The sequence below is a fragment of the Acipenser ruthenus genome, chromosome 18 (assembly GCF_902713425.1).
Source record: "Acipenser ruthenus chromosome 18, fAciRut3.2 maternal haplotype, whole genome shotgun sequence".
Classification (NCBI taxonomy): Eukaryota; Metazoa; Chordata; class Actinopteri; order Acipenseriformes; family Acipenseridae; genus Acipenser; species Acipenser ruthenus.
This window is the reverse complement of record NC_081206.1, coordinates 31,453,808-31,480,990: the sequence shown is the minus strand read 5'-3', so window position 1 is coordinate 31,480,990 and position 27,183 is coordinate 31,453,808. Positions and strand designations below refer to the sequence as shown.

The 27,183-nt window shown below is 46.5% G+C and overlaps 1 protein-coding gene across 1 annotated transcript; it reads right to left on the bottom strand.

The window, feature by feature from the left end:
- Positions 1–1,628: 1,628 nt before the first annotated feature.
- Positions 1,629–26,235, bottom strand: LOC117414853 (FERM domain-containing protein 6-like). Its single transcript, XM_058990583.1, has 14 exons — positions 25,833–26,235; positions 14,697–14,941; positions 13,874–13,964; positions 13,082–13,161; positions 12,521–12,597; positions 12,099–12,285; positions 11,370–11,525; positions 11,116–11,181; positions 10,900–10,968; positions 7,550–7,724; positions 6,940–7,233; positions 6,686–6,811; positions 6,151–6,242; positions 1,629–5,756 (listed from the first exon to the last, which is right to left on the bottom strand). The coding sequence occupies exons 2-14, from the start codon at positions 14,793–14,795 to the stop codon at positions 5,475–5,477; spliced, it is 1,794 nt and encodes a 597-aa protein (XP_058846566.1). The 5' UTR covers positions 14,796–14,941; positions 25,833–26,235; the 3' UTR covers positions 1,629–5,474.
- Between the last annotated feature and the right edge of the window lie 948 nt (positions 26,236–27,183).

Below are 27,183 nucleotides of genomic sequence, written 5' to 3'. Positions count from 1 at the left end.
CCTTTACTCTCCTGGGGGACAGCACAGCATGCTAGTGAATTAGCGCACTGTGCCATCTCACTGCCATGGAAGAGCTTGCTTTTTCATTAACTTTATAGGAGATAAACCACCTATTTGAAAATAAAAGGAAGCAACGAACAGGATTTGAACCCAGACCTGCCAGGTGAACGGCACAGCAGGTTGGTAAATGATCACACAGCACCACTCAGCTCCATGTGAGAAGCTGCCATAGCACACATGATCTCATGTCAACCTCTTTCTATTATTACTTGTATGAAAAGCACTGACACCTTGCCCCACGTTGTAGAACACAGTATCAAAAAGGGCAAAGTCTGAAAATGAAAGGAAAACACACGCCCCTAACATGGGGCTTGAAGCGACTGCCCTGGGAATCAGTGTCTGCTGCTCTACCAACAGAGCCAGCCAGTGAAACCCATTATTACATTGTGTGATGTGGACCTGGAATCAGAGTCCGCTGCTCTACCAACAGAGCCAGCCAGTGAAACCCATTATTACATTGTGCGATGTGGACCTGGAATCAGAGTCCGCTGCTTGGATCATGGTTCGAGGAAACCTGGGAACTGAAATCACTGAGATACAAACAGAGGACAGTCCTGTCAGAACATAAGAAACTGTCTCCTAGCCTCGCTCAACCCTAATCACTACTGCAAACTGTAGCACAAAGAGTCCCAGCACAAACCACTTAGACCTCCCCAGCAACCAGATATACACAATATCACGTACAGAGAACAGAGAGAGCGAGAAAACAGACATTATTCCTGTCCTGTTTTATTTGTATTTTTGGGGGTAGCATAAAGTTTGGTGCCATCTAGTGGACAGATGTTGTAATTACAGTGGTTCTGTTTCTGTGAAGGTGTTTTTTGTTTTTTTTTAAATCAATCTATAGCTCATTCTCTAGCATGCAGTGGTCGGCCTGTTTGTTCTGCGGCCGGGAGCTCTGCTCTTCAGATCACTCTGCAGGACTGCGCTTTCAGTCTCTTTAGATCAAACTTGAAACCCTGTGCTAAGCGCTTGGGACGGCAGCTGCATTGAAAACAAAGATTTTTGATGTGTTTACCATATCAGTGTTCAATATTTAGCACATCTAAACATGTTCAAGGATTTCCTGAAAACTGAAGTCGTTTACAGGTGGCACGCATGTACAAAAAAACAAAGTAACTTCTTGAATGTTAAAGTTTCATTTTAAACAGTGAAAATGCACTCTCCAACAGACCCACAGCAAATTATAAGACAAGGCAGAACTGACAGCAAAAGCTAGCTGTGTTACCAGGCTGAAGTGGAAAGGGAAGGAGACGCACATTGATCTTCTCAATTCTGGATTTCAGATAGCTGTGTTACCAGGCTGAAGTGGAAAGGGAAGGAAACGCATTCCTCTCATGTGATCTGCATCCAGAATGCCGTTTCCCATCCTGCCCAACAGCTGGAACTACTGCAGGACAACAGTGACCCACAAACTGTACATTAAACCCTGACTTGCAACATGACTTTCAAATACATGCAAAATATTCCAAGAAGTCTCACAAGGGGCATGCCCAATATCTGACTCCTCAACACTTACTTCCTGGGAAAAAAAAACACACACACAAAAAACACAACAACAAGCAGGCTTAAGCAAATAAATGTACCTTTATTGTCTCTTTGCACACCTGTACCCAAAGACACTCCTAGCAAGGATTCAGCTAGAGGCTTTCACAATATGAACCCACTTCGAAGAGCTCCTGAGAGCAGATCCTTTCACAGAAAGGATTATTTACAAGTCGTGCAGGTGCAGTACTGGCACACAGAACAATGCCTTCAAGAGGAGAACGTTCCATCCATGTGCTGTATGGCAATGTGTTTTAAACCAATGGTTTATTAAATCACTACAATTTCATTTCTTGTCTATATATATATATATTTGGTCTGGCCTAACCCTGCTTGTACCAGACTGCATGAAAGGCAAGTTTGTTTTGGTTTCTATGTAGAAAGCGAGACCCTGCAGTGCCTTCGGATACCTGCACACAGACAGATCTGACAGCTGTGTTGACGATCAGCTGCCAAGCCACAGCAACACGGACTGTACTGCTTCGTAGCTGGTTCGTTTTTTGAGAAGTGCCAGGTTTCACTGCACAATGCATGCAGTCCCTCCTGCCATGCCCAGGTGTGTGCACGCTTGCTGTAGATCCTGGAAGAGACTGCTCTGCTCTGGGAGTCCTATTAGTGTCACTGTGGGACTCGCAATACCATCCATACCTAGTACTCCACTTCCAGCAGTTATCAACAGAGCTGAATTTCAAAATACTAAAATTCAATGACAAGCGTTTAGTTTTTTTCAACTCCTTCAAAATGTTGCCGACGTTGAAAAAGACTGAGTGGAAACATCTGTCCTAGAATTTTTAGAATTGCATTGACCACAAAAAAAAAAACAGAACAAAGTGTAACAAGAGATATTAGCCCATTTCACAGAAATACAATCAATAACCGATAACCTGCGTTCTTTCCCAGTCCTACGGTTCCAACCAATCCCTCCCCCTTCCCACCAGAACGCGCCACAAACCTGCCAAATGTTTGCGCCAACATTCCTTCACCCTTGTGTAAGCCGGATGTTCTAGAACCCTGCCACAGCACAGGGGAATTCCACTCCGTTAAGAACACATGCATACACAGGGCTAGTCTGTTTTACAATAATGGTCTACACTTCTCAAACATTCCTGGGAGGTTTTTTTTTTTTCTTTCCCTGAAATAAAGCAGATGGTTTTAACTGCTCTTTCTATACTGACATGAGCAAGAGCATGGTTATAAATAGAGAAAAAAGAACAAAACAATTCAAAATCAATGCCACGCGCTTATATTAATACTGTCTGCAATGTAATGGTTAGTATAATACTGATCAACTTTTACTAAACAATTTCATTCTAAATCGAATAATTGCTCTCTTTCTATATAAAAAGTTTCATACAAAAATACTAATAAATGCTGATATTAAAAAGGAAAACAATATTTGTAAGCATTTTCCAGTTAAAGAAAATGAAATGAAAGCTGCTATTTGCCGTATCCTCTAGAACGGAATAGAAGAGAGTCAGCTGGCTTCTTCGCTGCGAGTCCAGCAGTGATCTAGCTTGTTATTATCATTATAATCATTTCATTAAAACTCAGATTATGCAAACACCTCTGCTGTTTATCTCCAGATGAACGCTGCAGCATTTAATTTGAAATGGCCTAAACAGCTGCAGCGTTTGCTCAAGTCCAGCCCTTCTTGGAGGGCGCAGGTTACTGGGAGTAGCGCAGTTTGAGGACGAAGACTCTGGTAAATCTGTCCTGTGTTGGTTTGTTTCTTGTTAAGGGCTGGATGTATTCAAGGGCAGAGAGGATATACAGGTTATCTGAACAGCCCCGTTAACCTGTCTTGTGTGCTGCTCTCTTCTGTCCTAAATGCAGCCCTCAAATCGCTGGTATTTGCAGGACAGTGAGGTACTCTAGGTTACACCTGTACAGGTTTCTTGATTGGGAAGGTCATGTAAAAAACGCCACTGTCATAATTCAATTATGAGAGCATCTCCATTACCCGAACACCCCCTGATCCCAGCTAGTCTGGAGAACAAAAGTTTTACTGCATTACAATTTTCTTTATTTGTTCACTTTGCTCTGAGTGATTGCTTGCTTGTCCTGCTGCTCTGAACTGAAACACCAGTATGGGGTGAGGTTGGGCGTGGTTTGCAGGGTGCTGATAGGTGACTGGTGTGTGAATCCTGTCCCAGAGCCGCTAGGAGTTATAAAACAGCAGGATCCAAGTGATCCACAAACCTGCAGCAATAGTTTGAATTACTTTCAAAATTTACAGCAACTTTTCAATTTTTCAGCTATTGCAGGAGAGTAGGACTTGAACATTAAAAGGAAAAAAACAAATCTTAAAGTTGCTTAAGTTTGCCGATGGATTCTAATGTTACACATCTCTACACTGTGAATCACAGAAGCTCAACCATGCAATGAAGAAATCCCATTGTCTGAAATAAAGAACACCACAAATGGTACAACATAGCTCGGGACCTGTGATCGTTCCCAAGGTGTTTAAAACAGGCAAATAAACACATCTCATAATACTATGATCACTGTTACACAACATGAGCCACAGCCTTCTCATGCTTCGATTGTCAATGCATACATTTCTATGGGACCTGCCGAGAATTAAAGGCACAGACTGGGAAATTTATGGCAGCGGAGTACAGAGTCTCATTGTTAAACATTACTGGCACAATATGCTTCTCCTGGATGAAGAGTCCCTGCCTGTTGGATACCAGGACTGGAGGACGATGCTGGCACTGTACTGGATGGGGAGCATTCTCTGGGACAGGCTGGAGGGGAGGGAGGGAGACAGAGGGCTCCTATACGGTGTCACAGAGCAATGCATGTACTGCAACCCAGCAAGAGCGCTGCTCAGAGTTCCAGCAGCCAGTACCATCCCGGCACAGTTAGCATGGCTTCAATATCGTCTCTGCCGCCACGCGCACTTTAACACAGTCTCGCTGATTGGCTGAAGCTTGTGTCTTTGGTTGTTAGCTCACACAATGACTTGTTCATCGCCGGCTGTATAAAAGTGACAGTTACAGGACCCAGTGACCAGAGTCCATTCCATTGTGTCGTTATAATGCGACTGTGTGTCGGGGGAGTTACATATCCGGAAGGGAATGACCTGCGAGGAATCTTCCCATGAAGCACTGAAGGAACAAGCGGCCTGTTCTGTTGATCCGCCAGCACTCTTTCAAAGAGGGGGAACAATCCTGATATCCTGAAAAACAGTATAATCCAATGTGTCCTGTATAATCCAAATGAATCCCTCCCCCTCTCTATCATGTCTTTACAAGAGGACCAGACAGCCCTGCAAAGAAGATGCTGCATCTCAGCGTGTGGGAGCTCGGACCACAGCAATCCACAAGAAACAACGGGCTTCCAGCGCCAGAGTCCACTTCTGTTTGATTGTCCAGCATGTTTTTTAATTTTTTTATTGTTGTTTTGCAAAGAAAGCGGAATTTGTGTGCTTGTTTAACAGATGCAGTAAAAAAAAAAAACGAAAAAGAAAAGCTAATTCAAAGCCATATTATGCACACCTGCATACATCCAGGGCTGCCTTTTCCTGTTCCCTTTCAGCTAGTTCACTGTGAACTATTCCAGACACTGTCCTTATGCTCCCTCCACGCCAGTGTCAGGGAGTGCCTCGCTCTCAGAGAGAAACACTTTATGCACCACTGCATATCATTAGCACACTCTTGAGTTTTGGCTTGTTCAGTAAGAACTATTTCAGGCATTCGTATAGGTCTATATGTTTCTATATAAATGTCCCTTTGATTGTTCTGCTCCCCGCACACTCGCGTCCCGCAGGGAGGAGGAGTCCTCGCAGCATGCTGCAGTCGAGTGGATTGTACTGCGCAGACACTCACCCTTCCCCTCCCCTCCCCTCCCATCCAGGTGCCAGCTGTTCAGACCACGAACTCAGGCACCTCGTTGCTGGTCAGGTCCAGGGAAAAGTACTTGCTGGTCCTCTTGACGGCTCCAGCGGAGGGCTCTCTGATGGCGGCGCACTGCTCGGCCAGGCTGTGGTAGCCGGCGTCGCTCAGCTCCGGCGCGCAGCCGAAGGTGTAGCTCTGCGCCGTGTCCTGGCACAGCTCCGCCCACTGCAGGCAGCCCTTGTGGTCGTGCCGGATGTCGTCCAGACTCTGACTGTGCCGGTCCGTCGATGACCTGGGCTTGCGGCACACCGTCTAACCAGACCAGGGAGAAAAGGGTGAAAAGCACAAGTGTACGGTCAGGTTCAGGACTGGCAGTTTTAAAACTCAGTGTTGTCATTCATAAAACATGCCGGTCTGATTTCATAGACCCAGATACATGTTCACATCCAAGCTCATTAATAAATGCTTCTCTAGATGTATACAACCTCACTGCAGGGATGGCAATAAGACTCTTATTGCACAGCAGTTTCACAGGTTTTACTACAAGCTTGATTAGTCACAGTGTATCGGTAACAAGCTCAGGCGCATCTTATTAAACTCCTAGTCAAACCAGGAAAGGATCAAACCGCTATGCAGTGGGTCTTATTTCCATCCCTGCACTAGATTCAAGGAAGGTAAATAAGCTGATGACAGTTCACACAAGTACCTGCGGCAGGGAGTCGATGCTCTGCCCTCTCAGCTTCACCACCGTCTCTGAAGAGCTGGAGGTAGATGAGCTGATGTCCTTCACGATCAGTCCTGCAACACAGACAGCATCAAGAGAGCATCGCAGAGTTAGAGCCGGGGCACAGGCACCGCTCCCCAGCCTGCACACTGCAGGAACATGCTGCTCCTGTTACACTGGACAGCTCATCAGCATTAGGCTGCTTTCAAACCCAATACTTCCTGATGATCCAACATGCGTGTATCAAGACATGACAAAATCCCCAATCTTAGACAGTGAAGAACAGAGATCCACACAAACCCAAGCAGCCATCTCTCACTTGGCATGGTAAAGGAGTCCAGTCAACACGAATGAGCCTCCCCTGTGGCAAGCTTATCCGAATAATCATTTTGTGCAGCAATATTACTATTCATGCTACAGAAATATCTACTGTACACCTCCCATATGAATAGGGACGGCGTCGATCGGGCAGTGTTACTGGCATGGTTTACAAGCCAGCGCAGTGCCAGCGTCTCACCCGAGTAGCCGTTGATCTGGCCTGTGTTCAACATGTCCTCTGTGATGTGGATGCACAGGTCCGGGCTGAACCCCAGATCACGAAGCTGCTCGTAGTCCTTTGGGTCGTCCACCAGCATCTCGATCTCTGAGAGAGGAGATCAATACAGAAGCACATCACGCATCACGACACACACCTCTACTGATAAGACAGTTTCATGACTCATCAATACGCACTGAACCGCCACACCCCTAGCCCTGCGAGGAGCCCCTTACCGTCGTCCTTGCCCCCGCTCTCTACCCCCGAGGTGTGAGAGCTGCCGTGGCTGGTTGTGGAGCTGCTGCAGGTGCGCAGGGGGTGGCGGGGGGCCTGGCTGGCGGTGCGGAAGCTGTCCGTCTCGATGCCCGAGGTGTGGGAGCTGCCGTGGCTGACGGTGGAGTGCCGGGAGAGCCTCTTGTGCCGGGAGCTGCTGCCTGCGCTGCTGCCACTGGCCCGCGAGCGCTTCTCCAGCTGCTCCATGTCGAGCTCCAGAGCGTCGCTGATGTACGACTCGCGGTACTGCTTCTTATCTGAGGGAACGGGAGAGAAGAGGAGAGGAGTCACTCACTACCGTACATCAACAGGGGGAAATCGACTGGTGTTCAGGAAGTGCTTAAAGTGTTCAGAACAGCCGCTTTCACTGCTGTGCGCGCACACACACACACACACACACTCACACTACTGTGCATCCCAGGAAATAAACCAGTGTGCACACTGCTGCAAATACATGAAGAAAAATAATTGCAATACTTTAGGAAAAGAAAAAGATTGTGCAGTACACAACACTGCAGGTTTATGCTGATCCGACACACACACACACACACACACACACACACACACACACACCTTCGTTCTCCTCCAGCCGGCGGACCTGCTTCATCACAGGCTGCAGGTTCATGTAGAGCTGGTGGCTGTGGCTCAGCAGCTGCAGCAGGTGTCGGGAGCGCATCGGGCAGCCGGTGTAGTAGATGAGCTTCCGGGCCGAGGGCAAGCCGTCCGGCAGGATCTCAAACTTCTTACCCTGCCGGAAAGAGAGTGCCGGTTAAACAGGGTCCACCGGAGAGAGGCGATTCTCTCCCATCACACTGGACTCTACTGTTCTTCATACAAGAAGGAATCTGACTCTTACTGGATAGCAGTGTCACCCATTCCAGGTTTTAATATGAGCTTGATTAGCCACAGTGTACAGGTAATGGGCACAGGTGTGCCTGATTAAACTCCTTGTAAAACCAGGAATAGATCCAACTGCTATGCAATGGGAGTCTTACGTACTGTACACAGGGAAACCTATCCTCCTTCAGTGCCCTGCTATTGGGAAAGGAGTGCTTGTATCTGCTGCCATCTAGTGGCCAGTGGCAGCAGTACAGAAACCAGCAGGGGGGGCTACAGTACTGTGAAGAGATGAAGCCGATTCACAGCCTTGTAAGCAACAGAAACCGAGTTGTATTACAGGTGTATGAAGTACGGAGCACTGTGGGTTATGCAGATACTGCTGATAGATTAAGACCTAGCATGTGCTAAACGGAGTTTGTTCTTCCCTGCTGCTGCAGCTGTGTTTGGTCTGGAGGTATTGACAGCTGAAGATCTCAAGACTGTGAGAAAAGAGCTGAAATAATAACTTTCAGCAGTGTGTCTCTATCCCTAACCCCCTCTCTCTGTGCGTGTGCGTGTGTCTCTATCCCTAACCCCCTCTCTCTGTGCGTGTGCGTGTGTCTCTATCCCTAACCCCCTCTCTCTGTGCGTGTGCGTGTGTCTCTATCCCTAACCCCCTCTCTCTGTGTGTGCGTGTGTCTCTATCCCTAACCCCCTCTCTGTGCGTGTGCGTGTGTCTCTATCCCTAACCCCCTCTCTCTGTGCGTGTGTCTCTATCCCTAACCCCCTCTCTCTGTGCGTGTGTCTCTATCCCTAACCCCCTCTCTGTGTGTGCGTGTGACTCTATCCCTAACCCCCTCTCTCTGTGCGTGTGCGTGTCTCTATCCCTAATCCCCTCTCTCTCTCTGTGTGTGTGCGTGTGTGTCTCTATCCCTAACCCCCTCTCTCTGTGCGTGAAACTGGAACACTGCATTCCTCTGCCTTCCCGCAGGTTACCAGCCATTCCCAGAGCCTGCAAAGTAATACTATCTGCTGTGGATAACAGCACAGGTCAGCCCACTCCCCAGAGACACAGAGGAGCTCAGAGTTCAAAAGAGCATACGTGGAGCAAGCTCCCATGGCAGAACTGCCCTCACACCAGAATGGGAGACGCACGAACAGAGCAGCGGGACGTTTAGGAGCCGGCTGGTTCATTGCATGGTCTTCACTTCCAGGACGAGTCTGCAAGGGGTTTAAGAGGTCCTGAACATGCATGCGAGCATTCCTCAGCGATTCCCACCTCTAATCTCTTTAAGGCACTTTTATTTGGGGTGTAAATCAGCAAAGCCTGTTCTTAAGAGAAGCCCCTCCAGGGTCGTTACATTTGAAACATCAGTAACAGGCTCCCTATCCCTTCAGACACACAGCACGAGACTTCGATACTTGCTGGAACGCACTGGATGGAGCCAGCGCAGTGAAACGCAGCCACTCCCCCGACGTCTTATTGGGTTCGCAGCGACGACGCTGCTTCACAAAACGAAAAAAAAAAAAAGACGCCAAAGCTGGATCTGTGTGAAACGTATTGAAACGTGCAGCAGATTATTATCCAGAGTATTTCTACATGCTAAAACTCTAAATCCAGTTAAAACAAGCAAGAATTAAAAATCAGAACAAAATCTGGCAAAAAAAAAAAAAAACACACACAGCGCGGCAGGGATCTACCAGCAGAGCATTCAAACAGCTGGCTGCAATCACCTTGGATATGACAACCAGTTAACAGATGAGATGATAATCTCCAAACAGCCAAGTCCTCGCCGACAGAACTGGGACAGAGCCAGCGACTGTGCTAATTACAAGACGCTTGTAACGGAGGATACTGTACAGGGATGGGAATAAGACTCCCATTGCATAGCAGGTCAATCCATTCCCAATTTTACTGAGTTTAGTAAGACACCTGAGCTTGTTACCTCGCCGCTGTGGCTAATCAAGCTCGCATTAAAAGCCAGAATGGGTCTTATTTCCATCCCTGGCTGTACAAGCATTTCACTGCAAGATTTCATAAAAGGAGTAAAATCCTGATTAGAATGCAGATCATTTAGGTAAACAATCAATCAATCAATCAATCAATCAATAAATAAATAAATAAATAAATAAATAAATAAAGAAAGCCATTTTATCTAATTATCTGTTACCAGGAGGCATCGTTTAATGTGTTGTGCTTAATTGACATAATGGCGTGTGGAGGTTTAATTAAACGCAGCAGTTTGCACATCCCACACCTCCCCTCCTCCCCTGGGGATACACGAGGTTCACAGACTCGTCTGCCTTGAACTTTCCAACTCCATTTAGTTTTTTTTTCTTCTTTTTTTTTTGCAGTAGAGCGAGCTGGTCGTAATTGATTTGGTCTGCCGGTCTCCTGGTTCTGTAAAGCTTAACTGAATAAAAATCGCAGTGGAACGGGAAGCTGCAGGATGAAGTGTTCTCTTTCCCATGGTCTGCTGGGAAGTTCCCAGCAGGATGATACACCCTCCCTGTCCCTCTGCTGACGAAGCTATGAGGTCTGACGCAAGCGAATAGCTCTTTGGACACCAGCTGAATGTTTTCAGGGTGGCTCTGGCGAATTTACTTTACAAGCTCATAATTTATAAAAAATGTAATCAAAACATGTGGTGCAGCTGGAGAGGAGCAGCACAGAGCTGGGTGGGGGGTGTCGGAGAATATGTACAAATATATAGATGAGAGTGTAGAAGAATGTGCATGTTCTATACAGTCTGTGGAGTGTACGTGACTAACAGCACTCTCTGTGAACTAGTTTATAGTATTCCTGGTGAAGCACACAATCCCACTTGAATCCGTGCAGGTGAAATGGTAGAAAATGCCTATGGAGGTGTAACAGACATTGGAAGAGCCAGCAAGGTCTACTCCACTCATCTAAACAGCAGCAGATCTTAACAGCGCTGCCTCTTACATTTAGAAATAAAGTAAACAAGACTGCTGGATGTTTCTCTTTCCTATCCTTGGGCCTCTTGTTTAAACGCAGTGGATCTTGTGAATGGTTCTCACTACACTAACAGGACCAGTGCAGCAGATTGAACAGGACCCCGGTCCCGAGAGTCTCCACTCACCACGAACACCAGCTTCCCCACGTTGGTCCAGGGGAAGTCATACAGCAGCTGCTTGGACTCGCCCACATTCTGAAACACAACCAGAGACTCTGTCAGAGTAGCTGAAAACACCTTCATTCCAACTGCATACAACCCTGTCCTCTCAGCATCACCCTCTCCCCCCAGTACTAAATCACTGAAGCGATTTGTGCTTTGGTAAATTCTCTCGTCTCTTACCTGAAAGATCTGAATCCCACGCAGAGTCAGTCCAAGGGTCAGGGAGGCCTCCACTTCCCTTTTGTCCTATGAGACAGAGAGAGAGACAGAGAGAGAGAGAGAGAGCGAGAGAGAGCGAGAGAGAGAGAGAGAGAGAGAGAGAGAGAGAGAGAGAGAGAGAGAGAGAGAGAGAGAGAGAGTAAAAGAGTGAGAGCCCTGCGTGCGTCTCAGGCTGTGTGTAGTCAAGGCCAGTGTACGCAGCCCCCCCTCCTCACCTTGTAGAGTCGGTAGTAATGCACAGCCACGTCATCCAGAGGGGCCGACTCCTTGATGTATTTCAGATGAGCCTCGGAGGCCGTCAGCGCAAACTGGTCTTTGTGCATGTTGGGAACGTGCCTCAGAATGTACTCCTTCCCCCTCTTCACAATCACCTGGGGAGGGGAGAGGGGCAGACACACACAGAGAGAGAGGAGATCAGTACAGCAGGTAAACCTCCACGGACTACAGCTATAACACAAATAATATTCAGTTATTTTTCTCTTAAAACGCAGCTGTTACAACTGCGGTCAAAATGCCTGGCCTCATTTAATCCAGCCAGAGTAGTCACAGTTTCAGTTGTCATGAGAATAAGGAAAGGGTTAAAGGACGCGAGATTACATTAACTAAGCCATTGACTTCTCCAGAAAGCTGGTTTGTAAGCAGGATGAATATCATTAAAATCCTGAAAGGAAGTGTGGGGGGGGGGGGCTCCAGTTCAGCAGAGGAAACCCCTCAGAACGCCTGCCAGACTCCACAGCTATTCCCAGCTTATTTTCCCGGTCTGTGCTTTCTCAAGGGCTTGAATAAGTGACAGACTGTTAAACACGAGAAGAGAGAGGCTGTAACCAGAATCTCTGCTGCCGGAGCTCGTCCGTAACGCTTCCCTGCTCGCGCTCCACGTGGCTCCTGCACACTAGAGCCGAGATCTTCTTTCAGCACAGAGGGAAGAGGCCCTCCTCACTCACCCAGGGAGGGAAGTAGTCCTCGGGCTCGAAGTACTTCCCAAAGTGTTTGTTTCTTTTGTAGTTTCCCAGGTCGGCCTGCAGAGCGAAGGCTGCTAGGAGGAAGTAGGCCTCTTCTCGCTGAGGACACTGGGACTGGAGCACCTGCTTCCTCAGGTGCCAGTAGTAATAGAAACGGGCAGTGCGGTCACTGAGAGGGACACAGAGAGAGGGAGAGGGTCAGAGGAGCAGGGAGAACGCCATGCAGCAGCTGTGAAAGCAGATCCAAAAAGGATGAACCTAATGAATCAACTGCTAGAGGACACAGAGTGCAAGAGGAGACACAAGTCTCCAGGGTTGAGGTTTCTATTTAAAGAAACTGTCCTGGGTTTTATTTAAAACAAAACAAAACAAAAAAAACCACTAAAACATTCGTTGATCCTTACCCTATCAACCTGCCGTTCTCCACGTAGTACTGCGCCCTGAAATGAATGATCATCGGGGGCCCGAACTGATCGATTCCCTGTCACGGAGAAGAGGACACGGCATTACTAGGCACCATTCTTCAGACACAAGAGAAAGGGGTCTGATCTGAATCAGCTCGACAGCCCGTCCACCCCCCCCTCGATTAGCATCACTGAATACAGTGCAAAGAGCCCTGCGAGACAGCAGGGCTACCAGTTTATACAGTATAGTGTGACAATTTACCAAGGCTGGTATCTGTGGGCACACTCCAACAGGTAATTGGAATACTGCTTATAAATCAGTCTGTCCACGTTAACATGCGTATCATGAATTGATGAGAACGTGATGTCGAGGATTGAAATAAGAGCCCTATTGCACAGCACTTTCACCCATTCCAGGTTTTAAAAGGAGCCAGATTAGCCCCAGTGTATCGGTAACAAGCTCAGGTGTGTCTCATTAAACTCATAATAAAACCAGGAATGCATCAAACTGCTAGGTCTTATTTCCGTCCCTGTTACGGGGGGCAGTACCGCACTTCTCACCTTACTCGCCTCCCTCTTCCACTCCTTAGGGCAGTACTTGGAAAGCTTCTGACCCAGCTCCATGTATACCTGTTCATTATCTACAGGAGGGAGAAGCAGAGCAGGTTAATACGGGAGCTGCTCTGAACATTCTGCAATCAAAGATATAGAATAATCTCCACATGGACATTCTACTGTAGTTCTACAGTGCCTGCAGGACCGAGGCTCCCCATTCTACTGTAGTTCTACAGTGTCTGGTAGCTGCACTGTTTAAACAGACAGCTTTAATTCGAGAACCAGTGTCTAGCAGTGAAGCAGGAAAGCGGTCCCAAGCAGCCCCTGCAGGACTGGCCCGCACACAGCTCCTGTTGGTACGCTGATTCCACACTCAGAGCAGACGCATGGACATTCTCTCAATTAAAAGACAAACAGCACTGCATCAGGCAGCTGTCACCATCCATCACCCTGTCCCACCACACAGAGAAGCATACATGGCCAGAGCCTGGAGACAGACCCCCCCCCCCCCCCCCCCCCCCCCCAACACACACACACACACACACACACACACACACACACACACACACACACACACAGGGTCACGACATGGCTATTGTATTGTGTGTCTGACCTCTGGTCAGTGGAAGTTACTACAATGAAACAGGAACAGCCCAGTCTCCCCTAATTACTCCTGCACTAAATAAATCTGTCTCTTAAGACTCTTCTCACTCGAGAGGGTCAACTGGACGTATAACATCATTAATAATCTTAATCAAGAGAGGCTACACATCACAACAGGAGGAGGCCGGCACTCACTCTGGATGACACTGAGGCCGAAGAGGTGACAGTCTTTGAGTCGGATGAGATCACACACCTGGATGAGAAGATCCTGACACAGCGTCTTCACCTGCACACAGACAGTGTTCAGACAGGGGGAGGAGAGTGAGGGCACGAGGCAAAGCTGCACTGTTACAGCTGGACAGACACCACCCGACATAGCGCTGCTGGAAGTCATCTGCGTTGCATGCAAGACTAGATGTGAAGTGCTTTGACTGGCTTAGAGGTATGTTACAGAATTCATATACTGTACAGAAAATAATCCATGAGCAAGTTCAGGGCACAGAGTAACTAACCAAATAACGTGTGCACTGTGCCAGTCTGTTTCCCTGTGCTTTTAATACCGGATCTGCAAATTGATCACATCGCAGGGAACATCTTCCAGCCAGAAAGGTGTAACCTAACACTGAAATATGAGCAGCTCATGGTGATTTACTGCAACAGCAAGTTGGATTGATTTGATCCGTTTGTATTGCAATTGTGTAATTGCATGTGCTGCTGACAAGTTGTACATGCGTTTGCTCAATAAAGCCTGTGTAGAAAATGGAATTGGAATTGATTAAAAGAGAATGGGAATTGGAAACAGATTTTAAAAAAGGAGTGGAGCCTAACCCTGGTGTGGACAGGGTACAAGTGCTGTTTGCAATGAAGGTAGAAGACTGCTGCCTCTTGCCTTCTTATTCAGAGCTAGTATACAGTAGTATAAACCCTAAGCAGAGCACCGCACCCACACACTATCCTACACAGAGTTTCTGCCCTCTTCCCTTCCCAATCACTAACAGGACCAGCCCATGGAGCTCACGTTGACAATGATGTTGAGGGTCTCATCGTTGGGGAGGAAGACGCAGACACAGCGGCGGTCCTGCATGGCTTTGTTGTTATGGAAGTTCAGCTTGTTCATTTTCGTCCTGCTGGGACGATCTCGGTGGCGGGCACCAAGCCCAGTGCCAGCGCTCGCTCAGCTGTACCCGATGACAGCCCTGCCAACACGTCACACCTGGAGGGGGGGCCTGCCGGCTCGGGCATGGACACTGCCAGGCTGCACAACTGGGGAGAGGGAGGGAGAGAGAGCAGGGGGTCACTCGTATGAAACAGAATAAAGCCCACTTAGTATGCAACACTTCACAGTAAGCAGTAGCTGGAATTTTAATGCAATTACTTAACCAATCAAATATTATTTCCTAGTTTCTGTATAGCATCACAGGGATGGAAATTAGACTCCCATTGCATTGATCCTCACCTGGTTTTACAATGAGTTTAATAAGAAGACACACCTGAGCTTGTTACCTCTAATCAAGCATGTAGTAAAACCTGGAATGGCTGAAACTGCAATGCAATTGGAGTCTGGTTTCCATCCCTGCACTGAAACTATTCAACATTCCTAAATTGCATCCGCTGTATTACATTTGGTGAGCTTGAAACGCATAACAAACAAAGCACAACCATTAAAATGTAAAAGCTGACCTAACAAGCTCTTCCACAGGAGCCTTAACCAATTAGACAACTAGACCCATTTCAGGCACAATGACACCACTCTGCTTGACATTCCACAGCAACAGACTTCATCCGACAAATGCAGTTCAACAAGACCTTTGATACTTACATAAACAGAAATCCCCACCCGGTCTAGACCGAAGAGAAAAAACGCAGACTAAATACGGCAGCGTGGAAATGCGAAGCCACAGAACACATCTGTCGAAGTTCGCGCTGGCATGCTGAATAACTGAAGCCCTCCAGGTAAAACCAGAAGTGTTATTAGGGCTGCTGCTAACCTTAGGAAAAGCAAGTCAATGACCCTGCACCAGGAACTCACTGTGCTTCACACTCCCAGATCCTGCTTCCACAGAGCAGATTACCGTTTAATACGCGCTGGACTTGAAATCAGATTCTTCCAAGAGTGTAGGATTGTTCAAATATTCTTTCACTTTTGAAAGTCGGCTTAAAAATCTGCATAGACTGCATCACAACAGAGAACCAGGGGAGTACAAGTAAACCCTGTACCCCATCAAACAGTCGTGGAAACCGTATTTCAGATTTTCATTCCTGCACTGCTTTGATCAAGCAGACTCTCTGCGTACCTAGCAGGAGTGCGAGGATACTCGTACCTCGTAAATACAGCCTCGCTACGGGAGGACACACGTCAGCGCCCCGAATGAGGGGGACATGTGGTTTCCGATCGGCTTTTAAAAAACACTCGAATGAGGAAGTTAATTGCCATTGATTGGTACTCAATGGTAAAGGCGAGAGAAGGACAGCTTTTCTTGTTTTGAAATGAAGAAGTGCGTTTTGATTTCTTTAATACCTGAACATAAATGAGAGTATCAGTGCACCCCTATTGTCTAGCCCATATTACAGGTCTAATGTTAAAGAGAAGCTCTCAAGAGCTGCTCCGAAACACAGAACAGACATACCGGTATATCAAGAACGAAATGAAACGACCGCTGAGCAACTGGCAAATGTAACTGGAATGTAATGAATGCGACGTGGACAGGCTACAGTAGAGAGCTTTGTGCTTTAACGCGATCTCCACAGCGATCAGTCCGGCATCACTGCAGGGCTCAGAGCCACGCTGTGACAGCGTGAACTCAAGAGGGCTTCACAGCACCACCAGGAGCCCCTTGAAAAAAAATATATATATATCACACACTTTGTTTCCGGTGACACCTGTGATAATCTAACCCCAAGCCGCAGGGGAGGGACCTGGGCTGTGCTGGGATAAAGACTTCAACAAGCTCCCTCAAGCGAGAAAGTTATAGTCCTGCTGGAAACCCCTGCTCTCTCTCTCTCTCTCTCTTTCTCTCCTACACAGCGGCCCTCTATTCTGTTGCCATACCCTATTCAGCAGCAGTGGGTAGAGCCAAAATTCCATGAAATCTGATTTGAGTGAGGAAGAGCGAGCGAGCGAGAAAGCAAGAGAGAGCAAGTGCACAGCCAGAAAAAAAGTGCTGCAGTCAGGAGAATTCCACTCCAACATGTGTTTCTCATTCCGACAATTAAGCCTTTTGATTCCTCCCAGCTCTGCGCTCGCTGCCAGAACCTCCCCCCATCTCATGGCATGCGCTCTGCTCCACAACTCCCAGCTTCTGATTATTATAGATTTCAATTATGTTATTAATAAAAAAAGAACCCCCCCCTCACAAAACTCATTAGGCTTTCAAGCCTTTACCTCCTGGGAGTCGTAGGTTCAAATCCAGTTTAGGTCAAACTGGTGTAATGAATTTGGTTATTGTATCTCAACCAAGCCCCCAGTGGACACTCTTTTCATTTCTAACAGTACAAAATAGTCCAAAGTGGATTACATGCATCCCAGTCGCTGAAGTTCGAACCCAGGACCCAGTGGCTCTTGATCCCAACATTACACCACGTGGCCTCCAACTGACTGACAGGGGATCTCGATTGCATGCAGTCCTGCTGATCTCAGGATGGACTGTCCAAGTGGGATTCTACAGCTCCACAGTGACTCGTGCAGGACAGGACCCCAGCAGGCTGTCCCTACACGGGGCAGAGGGATCCGAGAGGTCCTCGGCACTCACACAATGAAACTGCAATGAAATACTCAAGACTCAGAGGCCCATGTAAACTGGAAGCAGCGGAGTGAAAGTTCAGTGTGACAGCCGGGAACTATAAATAGCTGAGACTCCAGAGGCCACTCACACTGAAACTACAAAAAAAAAACAGCATTGATTTGAATGCGTGTGCTTGTGTAGTCTGTTTTTAACAGGGTTTGAAGTGCCGTCACATACTACAGGACACTTGAATAGGCACATGACATTACACTTTGTTTTCTGTGAAAATCCTGAAAACAGGTTTCATAGATGTTACAGTATGCCCCAGTAAAAGCATCACCACAGGAGGGCAGTTTAAGAATAGCAAGCTGTGGTACGAAAATGCAATAGATTTTCTACATTCTTAAATCTCTTAAAAAAAATATATTATATATATATATATATATATATATTTTTTTTTTTTTCTTAAATACCAAATGCATCACTGGACACAATGGCTTTGATACACAGGGCCCCCCCAAGGTCTCAAATTGAATCACAGTGTGTTAACGGATTACTGGAGTGTGTGTCTGACTTGACAGAGCATAATGGAAGAGGCTCTTTCTCCTACACCATGAATCAATCGCCTTGCACAAGAAAAACCTCAACGCTAAAGATAACCAGAAGGTACGTTTGGGCAGGACTCCTCTTCCACGAGCTGCTGCAGAATGCAGGCTCGGAGCAGCCGGCTCAGCTCCGGCTCGGAGCAGCTAGCTTAGCGCATTCAGCCAGGAGGCACGGTAGAGCAGAGGCGATGCGGGGAGGAATGGCTCATGTACCGACACAGCCTCTTCACCAGGGTTTGAAATGTAGCCATGAGCTTTTACTCTGGTGTACACGGTTTCCTCTTCATTCATTTCTGTAAAACATTAACCCATGCACCTACAGTTTTGTTTGATGTACAGCAAGCCAGATCTGTAGTTCACACGGTTAACAAACACACATTTCACTAAGTAAATCGGAGATCTGCATCATTTGAAAGCCTGAATCCTTGTGATACATCATGTAAAAGAAGGATCACGATTCGTCGATCCACGATGAATCATTACACCCCCAGTATTTAGACAGACCTTTCCTTGTCAGTTTTATTATATATTGATTTGACACTTGCCACTAGCACTGCTCAGGCAGCGGCAGGCAGACTAATACTTCTCTCGTCTATATTACGCCTGCAGTCCCCGCTTGCCAGGATTACTTGCATCATCCTGCACTGTGAAACGCAGCAGCAGCAGCAGCACAGCTCTCAGAGTTGCTGGCGAGTTCCCTCAGGTCCGAGTCTCGCACCGAATTCCCCAGGAGCCTGCGAGGAACAGCAGATGAAAGCGACGCCGGCTCACATTCATCCCCGGCTACCGATCCAGGGGTCGCAACATCCCTGCATTGCTGATTCACTCCAGCGATCGCTGCTGGTGCCCCATGGCTGTCACAGAACAGTGCAGGGATTGGGTCACGTCAAAACAGTGAGGTTTTAAACCACAGTACTGGTTTAGAAGCACCGTGAAGCAAGGCAGATCTAAAATGAATATTGTAGGTCCTGGTAAAACTGATGAACAAGAAAAACAAAAGTGGCCTGTGATGCCTTCCTCCTATTAGAATAAATCAAAGACAGCTGAATAATTTGATGATGTACAATACTGAAATGTATCTTCATGCAGACGAATGCAGAGAGATGTGAAATCTTGTTTCACAGCACAGTCACTTACGCAAGAAAAAGTGCAACAGGAACAGGACCTCTGAGCTGCTTGAACCGATTGGACTGGTGTGAATCAATACCTTAAAAAACTTACTTCAGAGCCAAAAAGAAAATGAACCGGGCACTAGTCCAGATTGGGTTTGCTTCCCAAGTTCACACACCCCCTCACTCCACCCTCCACCCCCCTCAAATGAAAAATCATTTTACAGAGCATGCCAGGTAATATGATACCAAATGATTAACCTGGAACTAAATTCTCTGGGAACATTCAAACTTTTAAAGAGTGCAGAGAATAACGTTTCACTCGTCCCGCTGGGGAATGAATAGCTATTTCACAGTCTGATACTGATTTCAAGGGGGGGGTGTTGGAGTAGAATTGTGATTTATGGTTAGGATTATGTATAGAAGCTCCTGGAAGCGTTGATATTCCAGAACCATTTGGCTCCGGACTAAACAATAACGTGCACGCCAGACCTACGACTGCACGGTGCACTACCTGCTCCACCATACAGAGCTAACAACAAGTCTATCATGAACGACCACGTGTCTAATTACACATCCCACAGAGAACCCAGGATATGGGGACCTTTTCAAAAAGCTGCTGCTGCTGCTGCTGCTCAAGGTCTGGATTTCTTAGACCTCACAGTTCAGGACACCTCCTCAAAGACATGCTCATTCTCCCCAGTAGAAATCCTCAAAGTGAAACCTCCCACTGTTTTGCTGTTTGCTTTGGAGGCAGAGGGTCGAGGTAAACAGTCACACCACCTCTGGATTAATCACAGGCTTTCCGAGACCTGACAGAATACTGAAGAAACCTCAGACCTACTCATCCAGCCTCCCCCAGATCCACAGCCCTCAGCAGGCAACAGGGTCACCTGGACTGCGGGGCTCCTCACACACGCTGTACATCACTTCACTTAGCTGCTGAATCCTATTGCATGCCGAAACATACTGCATGCTGGTGACGTTTGCGTGGGAGCTGAACCAGTGGAAAGGACAGTGTGATTGAGCATTGCTCTTCCAGGAAAGACCAGGAATATCCTATTTTTTTTTTTTGATTTTCCATTAATCCAACAGACATTCTTTAACACTGAACAACATGAAAATGACCCAGGAAGCATAACCAGACACTGATACATAATGAATCAGTACGTATGGGTAACTTCTAGGCTAGATCTATTCTTTCAACAACAAGGAAACATACAGTACAATATGATTTTACAAAATTGGAACCTGCAGAATTTCAACACAGAGGCCCTGCAGCACATGCTCACACACACACACACTCATGCACACACACGCTCGCTCACGCACACACACCTTCACTCGCCGTGACGAGGCCGGGATCTTGTGTTGTTTTCTGCGACATTCCTGTCTCACCTCCACGAGGGCCGGGGCAAGTGTGGACACGCAGAGACTCTACAAACACTTCCATAGAGATACAGGCAAAGAGCACAGACTGCATTCTTAACACTGAATCTCATCAAGCTTCAGTTCCACTCTAACCCACATTAATACATTTAAACACAACAGTACCAGATTTACTTTGAATAACCACAAGATTATAAATCACGAAAGGGGATCGGAGAGAGAGCAAAACAGCTGTAGGGTGCCGAGTGAGAATGTCGCAACCCTCTAGGAACAAGACATACTTCAAGCAGGCTGTCTATGAAGCAGTGACAGAAATCTCAGCTGCATCAGACTGGACAGCACTTTGAGACACTCCAGATCACAGAGTTTAACCCCACACTGAGCTTATCACAATACCAAAACACTGCAGCCAGGCTCATGGCACTGGCCTGGCTCAAACTCCTAAGCAAACTCCCTATTGCTGTACCTCAGGGATGGGAATAAGTTTTACCCTTTCCAGGTTTTACTGCGAGATTGATTAGCCATAGTGTAGATAACAAGCTCAGGTGCGTCTCATCGCATTGATAGTAAAACCTGGAGTGGATCAAACTGCTCTGCAATGGGAGTCTTCTTGCCATCCCTGTACTTGCAATCGCTCTAGCACAGTGGATGAACACACGCGTTTCAGACAGTTCTTGATTCCCATGGGGTGTCGGCTGCTTTTTCAAAAGAAAGTTACAACGTGCCACAGCAACGATTTCAGCCCCTATAAAATATGTTATTTATAAACTTCACTGGCAGGGAAAGGCTATATATTAAAAAAAAAAAAAACCAAGACATCTGTTTTACAGGTGATGCAAGGGAAAAAGAAAACAAGAAATACTACACACCTAAAACAGAGACAATGTCCAGGCATGTCTCAGCACAACACACAGTGGTTAGTCACATGTCTCCACCCCCTTCACTGCACCATTGCAAAACAGGCGCTGTACACTCCTGTGCTGCTACTCCGAGAATACAACAAGACTTCCACAAGAACAGAGTTCTTCCAACAGAAACAAACCAAAGCGGACTCCACCAGAGGTGGCAGTAATGCAAACTCAATGACAAGCGTAGCTTATACTGTCCCCAAAACTAATAAAGCATACCAACAGGTGAAAAGCAGGACTTTGCTGGGAATGTGCTCCAGAGTCCAGGGATGCAAAGGGAGCCTTACTTCCATCCCTGGAGTGGTTGATTGAATCCCAGTCACTGTCCCTGGCGCTCAAACAGCCGGGATCCTTCAGCAAATGCAACAGATCGAGTACAGGAGCAATGTACTGTGTTAGTGTCCTAGCAGAACCTTCCGGGAGGGTCCAATCCTCACGTAGTCTAGTCTATGCACATTGAATCCCAATGCAATTCTGCTGCATTTCACATCCATGCAGAAATACATGGATCTAGCCATCTCCACATTTCCAGGATGCTGCTGTTACGGAATGCTAGAGAGTTCTAAATTCTCTCAGCCCCATAAAGTTTTGGAACCCTACAATGTGTGAAAGAATTGCAGCGCCCTCATTGGCTAGTGATGACGTCAATGTCAAGAGACAGCACTGGCAGCTGGAGCTGCATGTGGTCTCAGAGCAGGAGCAGCCCACTGGAATCTCACAGGCTTGGAATAAATACTGCTGTACGCATAGCCAGTACTGCACAGATTCCACAGCATGCCATAAACTTCAAGAAAGGGGACATTCTTCAGGGAGGATGACGTACCTCATTATTATTATTTATTTCTTAGCCGACGCCCTTATCCAGGGCGACTTACAATTGTTACAAGATATCGCATTATTTTTACATACAATTACCCATTTATACAGTTGGGTTTTTACAGGAGCAATCTAGGTAAAGCACCTTGCTCAAGGGTACAGCAGCAGTGTCCCCCACCTGGGATTGAACCCACGACCCTCCGGTCAAGAGTCCAGAGCCCTAACCACTACTCCACACTGCTGCCCATTCCCACCTTTAAATACTGAGTTACAAATGCACTATAAAAAAAGACCGAGGGATGCATATGACAAAACGTTTGATACACGACTTTGTTTAGTACAGTCCTTCCCAGCAGCTGACTGATCCCAGAATTTCATCTAGGCCGCTTCTTGAAAGACCTTAATGATTTCGGCAGCAAAAATGTGGCTTGGCAACCCCTTCCACTGCTCTCTGGTCTCTGTGCTATGCGTTACTGGCTTAGAGTCAACTCTTTAGGATTTTAAAAACGTAATCTCCCCCCATCCCTTCTTTGTTCTAGCTAGGCTGCAGAGATCCAGTTCCCCATTTTCATTACTCTTATCTTTTAGCCCTGGGAACAGTCTGGTTGCTTCGATGGACTCTACCCAAAGCAGCAATGTCACTTCTATAGTGCCGAACTGAACGCTGTATTCGAGGGCCGGTCTCATTGGAACTGTGCAGTACCACCGCGAGCGAGGGGAGAACTCGAACCCAGGCCACAGGGGTCACAACAACAGCCAAAACAGAGGCAGGGGGGGGGGGCGTGTTTTCATAAGAAACAGATTCAGAATGTTTCCACAGAACGGGCGGAGGGTTCAGACCTGACATGTTTTAAAAACCTACACAACATTGCTGCATGAGGAACAAAACCTTGATATTTAAAACTCTCTAGTCAGGGTGGTGCTGGGTAATTGCAGTTTGACAAGCTTCTGTCCCATCAGTGTGTATTTATAAAGACAGGGATGGAACCAACACTATTGCACAGCAGTTTCATCCATCCCTGGTTTTATTACAAGCTTGATTAGCCACAGTGTAGCGGTCACAAGCTCATGTGTCTTGTTAAACTCCTAGTAAAACCAGGAATGGATCAAATTCCTATGCAATGGGAGTCTTCTTTCCATCCCTGTACAAAATAAAACATATTTCCTTTTCCTCCAGTTATTTGTAGAAAGCATCCAGATTTGCCCCCCAAAAATACGGTTAAAAGGAGGAGGCAAATTATCCTCTTTCCTCAGACGTCTATTCAAACTCTGCTAATCAAACTGGGTTTAAAATATAACTGCTGGGTTAAATATTTGTTCAGAAAATATTCGTGGTCACACATCAGAACAAACACCTGTTGATAATGAATGGAGTTTCTTCACCATGACCGCTTCTTAACCCCCAAATCTGGAGCGTGACATTGAATCACCCCCCCAAACCCAGAGCTGGCAGTAGAGACATGGCAGCCTGGTACAGTGTTCCTGTGCCTGATACAGGCTAGCTGTGTACGGGAGGGGAGCAGGTCATGGTCTGGCTGCTCAACGTCCCGCTGCTGGACGTGCTCATTGTGAACAGATCCAGGGTCAACATGAAGAGGGGAGGGCCAACACACATGAGTGAAGCTTACTATAAAACACCTACACCTCAAAGTGCATTTTAAAACACTACAAATGAAATCTGACAAACGATCCATTACACATGAATAATAATAATAATAATAATAATAATAATAATAATAATAATAATAATAATAGGCCATTGCAAAAGTTTGTCCTGTCAATTAAATACACAGCACAGCATCTGTTCAAAGCAGCCGCCAAGTTGAGGCAGAGCTGGGTCAACACAGGAAAACAGCCTGCCATTCTAAAAGTTGTCCCCCCTCCCCTCCCCTCCCCTCCCCTCCCCTGGACTCTGAGGAGCTCACTGCAGCACCTCCTTCATTATTGTGCATTGCCTCACCTCAACCACAGAACTCAACTACGCTTTGTGTAAGAGTGCTGTGTGCTAACTGAGAATCCACAGGGATCTCTGGGCTCAGCTACTGAACAGCTTACCAGAGAATAATCCACCTGGGAACAGTGTGCCCACACCTCCACAAGGTAAAAAACAAAACAAAACAGGAAAGCATGACTGAGCCATTATTGTAGGGGTTCTGAGAGAGCCCTAAAAACACACCTTTGAAGAGAAGAGTCACCCAGCGACGTCACAAAGCACACTTTCGTTATGACGTAAACAATTCCGACACAATCATGACAGTACAGCTCTGTGCAATCAAAAACCAGCAACTACTCGTGAGAGTCACCAGAGAGACCAGCTTACTTTATTTCAAAACTCCGCGTTAGCAGAAGCTATTCCACTGCGCTGCATTCTCAAACAGGGAGCGCGTACGCCCGTTAGAGACAGGGGGTGTTTTTTGGGGAGGCTTTTGCAATCCATTTAGAATATGACTTGTAATTGCGCCAAGATGTAGAGGATGTCATTCCAGCGTTGCTCTGTGCTGTATGCAAGCCCTCTGATCCAGTTTAAAACGGATCTGTGATACAGCGTGGAAGATATTTAGAAATGCAGTTACGAACTCCATAGCACTTTTGTAATAGGAGACTCTGCTTTCAAGCAGTTATTATTCTGCCAAAAAAAAAAAAAAAAAAAAACACACCCAGGGCCAGACTGCAAAAATACTTGATAGACCACTTCCTTCTGGAAACGAGTCATTTTTCCCAGTATTTTTATGAGAGTTCTCATGGATTTTCAGGCACCCTGAGTTGTTTGTCTTGGACAGCAGCGCGTTAGGTGTAGAATTCAGAATGCAGAATGTTGAGAGTTCTCTTTGTGGTTCTTAGAATATCCGACACAAAGCAACATTCGGGATTGTATTAGAACAGCGACGACGTGGTTTAATGAAACTTCATCCACGCTTTAACAAGACGAAACCCTCTTAGTTTCCCCGTGCCTGATGCGAGTGATCGACGCTGCCAGGATTAAAGCACCGCAAAGAGAAGAAAACTATCGATGTCTGCCTTTCTTTTCATTAGGGAATTTGGTGTTTTGTGTACAATAAAAACACGACCGATATATGACAAAACTGACTGCAAAAAAAAAACTAATATAAAATAATAATACAAATTACTCTAATAATAATAATAATAATAATAATAATAATAATAATAATACAGCAGAATGGCTTAATTATTGAACGACACAGGCGTCATCAATGTCTGTTATGTCTCAATATATAAACTAATACAGACAGTTTTCCGCAGTAGGGTAATTTTACAGTTTTCACCTCGTACTTAACTTCATTAAGTAAACGCTTCGCCGGCTGTGTCGGGCAGGCTCAATCTAAAAGCTTTTTAACTTCAGGCTGCTTCTAAAAAGCTCGTCTAACTACAGCACCCATGCCTGAACTTCAAGCTTAACAAGCAAACCAGCACTGTCCCAACTTTCCCCGTGTACGCAGCGGTGCTGTGAAGTGCAGAGGCATCCACCGACTCATGCATTCTATCAATTTAGGAAAAGCGCTCCGGACTGACAGCACCCCTCCAATAAATACATACACTGTGTATACAAATACAATCACATGCACACAGAAAACAAATGCGCTTACCTTCTCGTGGGTCCAAAACAATCCTGTTTGGCATAATAGTACAATCCCCGTACGCCTGGGTAGTAAATGGTATAGTTTCCCTTTGGTTTAGCGAACAGTTACACACTCGCACAGCGTCCCGACTCGTTAGTCTCTGTGCCACATCGCGCACTGCAACAGCGCACAAGCGGCTACACATGTGGAATGGGGGGACGGGCAAACCACAGTCGCATTAAAAAAGGGGGTGGGGTGACTGTTTACATCCTTAAGAAGCCGTTTGTTATTTGGGGTGTCGTTCTTCGTTTTACGGAATATCGTATTTTGTAGATGGACTATTCCTATAATTAATTGTTTGAAACAGTTTTGTTCCGTGTTTAGAAAACAAAACACAAGGTAAAGAAGGCCGCATTTCGCTGATCTCCCTCTGTGGAGCAGTTTGGTATCGTCCGCGGCGAGCCTGTCATCTACGCGAGGCTGCCTGCCTGCTTCAGGAGCGCAGCAGCTCAGAGGACGAGGAAGGAACCCTTTACTCTCGACTCCTCCCTTTTAAAAAGAAATACTGGGGTGGCAAATGCTGCCTCCTGGCTACTAATTACCGTTTGCCCCGGTTTCGTGTAAACCTTATGATCTCTACACTGAATATGCTCCGTGTTTTTATCTTTTTACACTCATGTCAAGTTTTATGTTTTACTGGTTTTACCAGGACTCAGATAAAATACAGTAATCGAGTCAACGTACCAGCTGCTCCACTTTCCCCGTGTTAACCACGGCACGACTATGTAAACACGTGTTTACAGCAAAATGCCACACGAATGTGCTGAAAGCAAACACTTCTGAAACAAGCGAAGCAGATCGAACCGTCACGGTCCAGGCAAACAAGGCTACTGGTTTTCACGGAGTCACTGTACGCGTCCCAGTGAAAGTGGACCGGGGTGTGGTTTGTTACATTGTTGCCAAAATAAAGGCAGCCTTTGAAAGTCTGTGCAGAGTAGCCACGTGAGGGAAGGACAGCACGTGGCACTTTCTTAAAGTCTTTGGGATTATTAGCTGTGATGATATATTCTTGGACAGATTCTGAAAAGAATGAGATAAATAGATTGATAGATAGATTCTGCGACGGGAATAAGACTCCCATTGCATTCCATGCTTGGTTTCACTATGAGTTTAATAAGAGCTTTGTTACCTATACACTGAGGCTAATCAAGCTTGCAGTAAAACCTGGAGTGGATTGAACTGCTATGCAACCTGAGTCTTATTTGCACCCCTGAGATTTGATGTGACTGCAAGGTGTTTCAATTGATCTGCATGAATACTTTGCCATTCCTCAGATTTCCTCTTCTAATTCCTCCAGGGAAGTTATGGGGCTGGGAAT

Excerpts from the sequence above, each read along its gene's own strand:
- LOC117414853 (XM_058990583.1), bottom strand. The coding sequence starts at position 14,795 with ATGAACAAGCTGAACTTCCATAACAACAAAGCCATGCAGGACCGCCGC. Across the intron at positions 13,162-13,873 it reads CGGCCTCAGTGTCATCCAGA|ATAATGAACAGGTATACATG; the intron begins GTGAGTGCCGGC and ends TCCCTCCTGTAG. Across the intron at positions 7,234-7,549 it reads CCGGCTGGAGGAGAACGAAG|ATAAGAAGCAGTACCGCGAG; the intron begins GTGTGTGTGTGT and ends CCGTTCCCTCAG.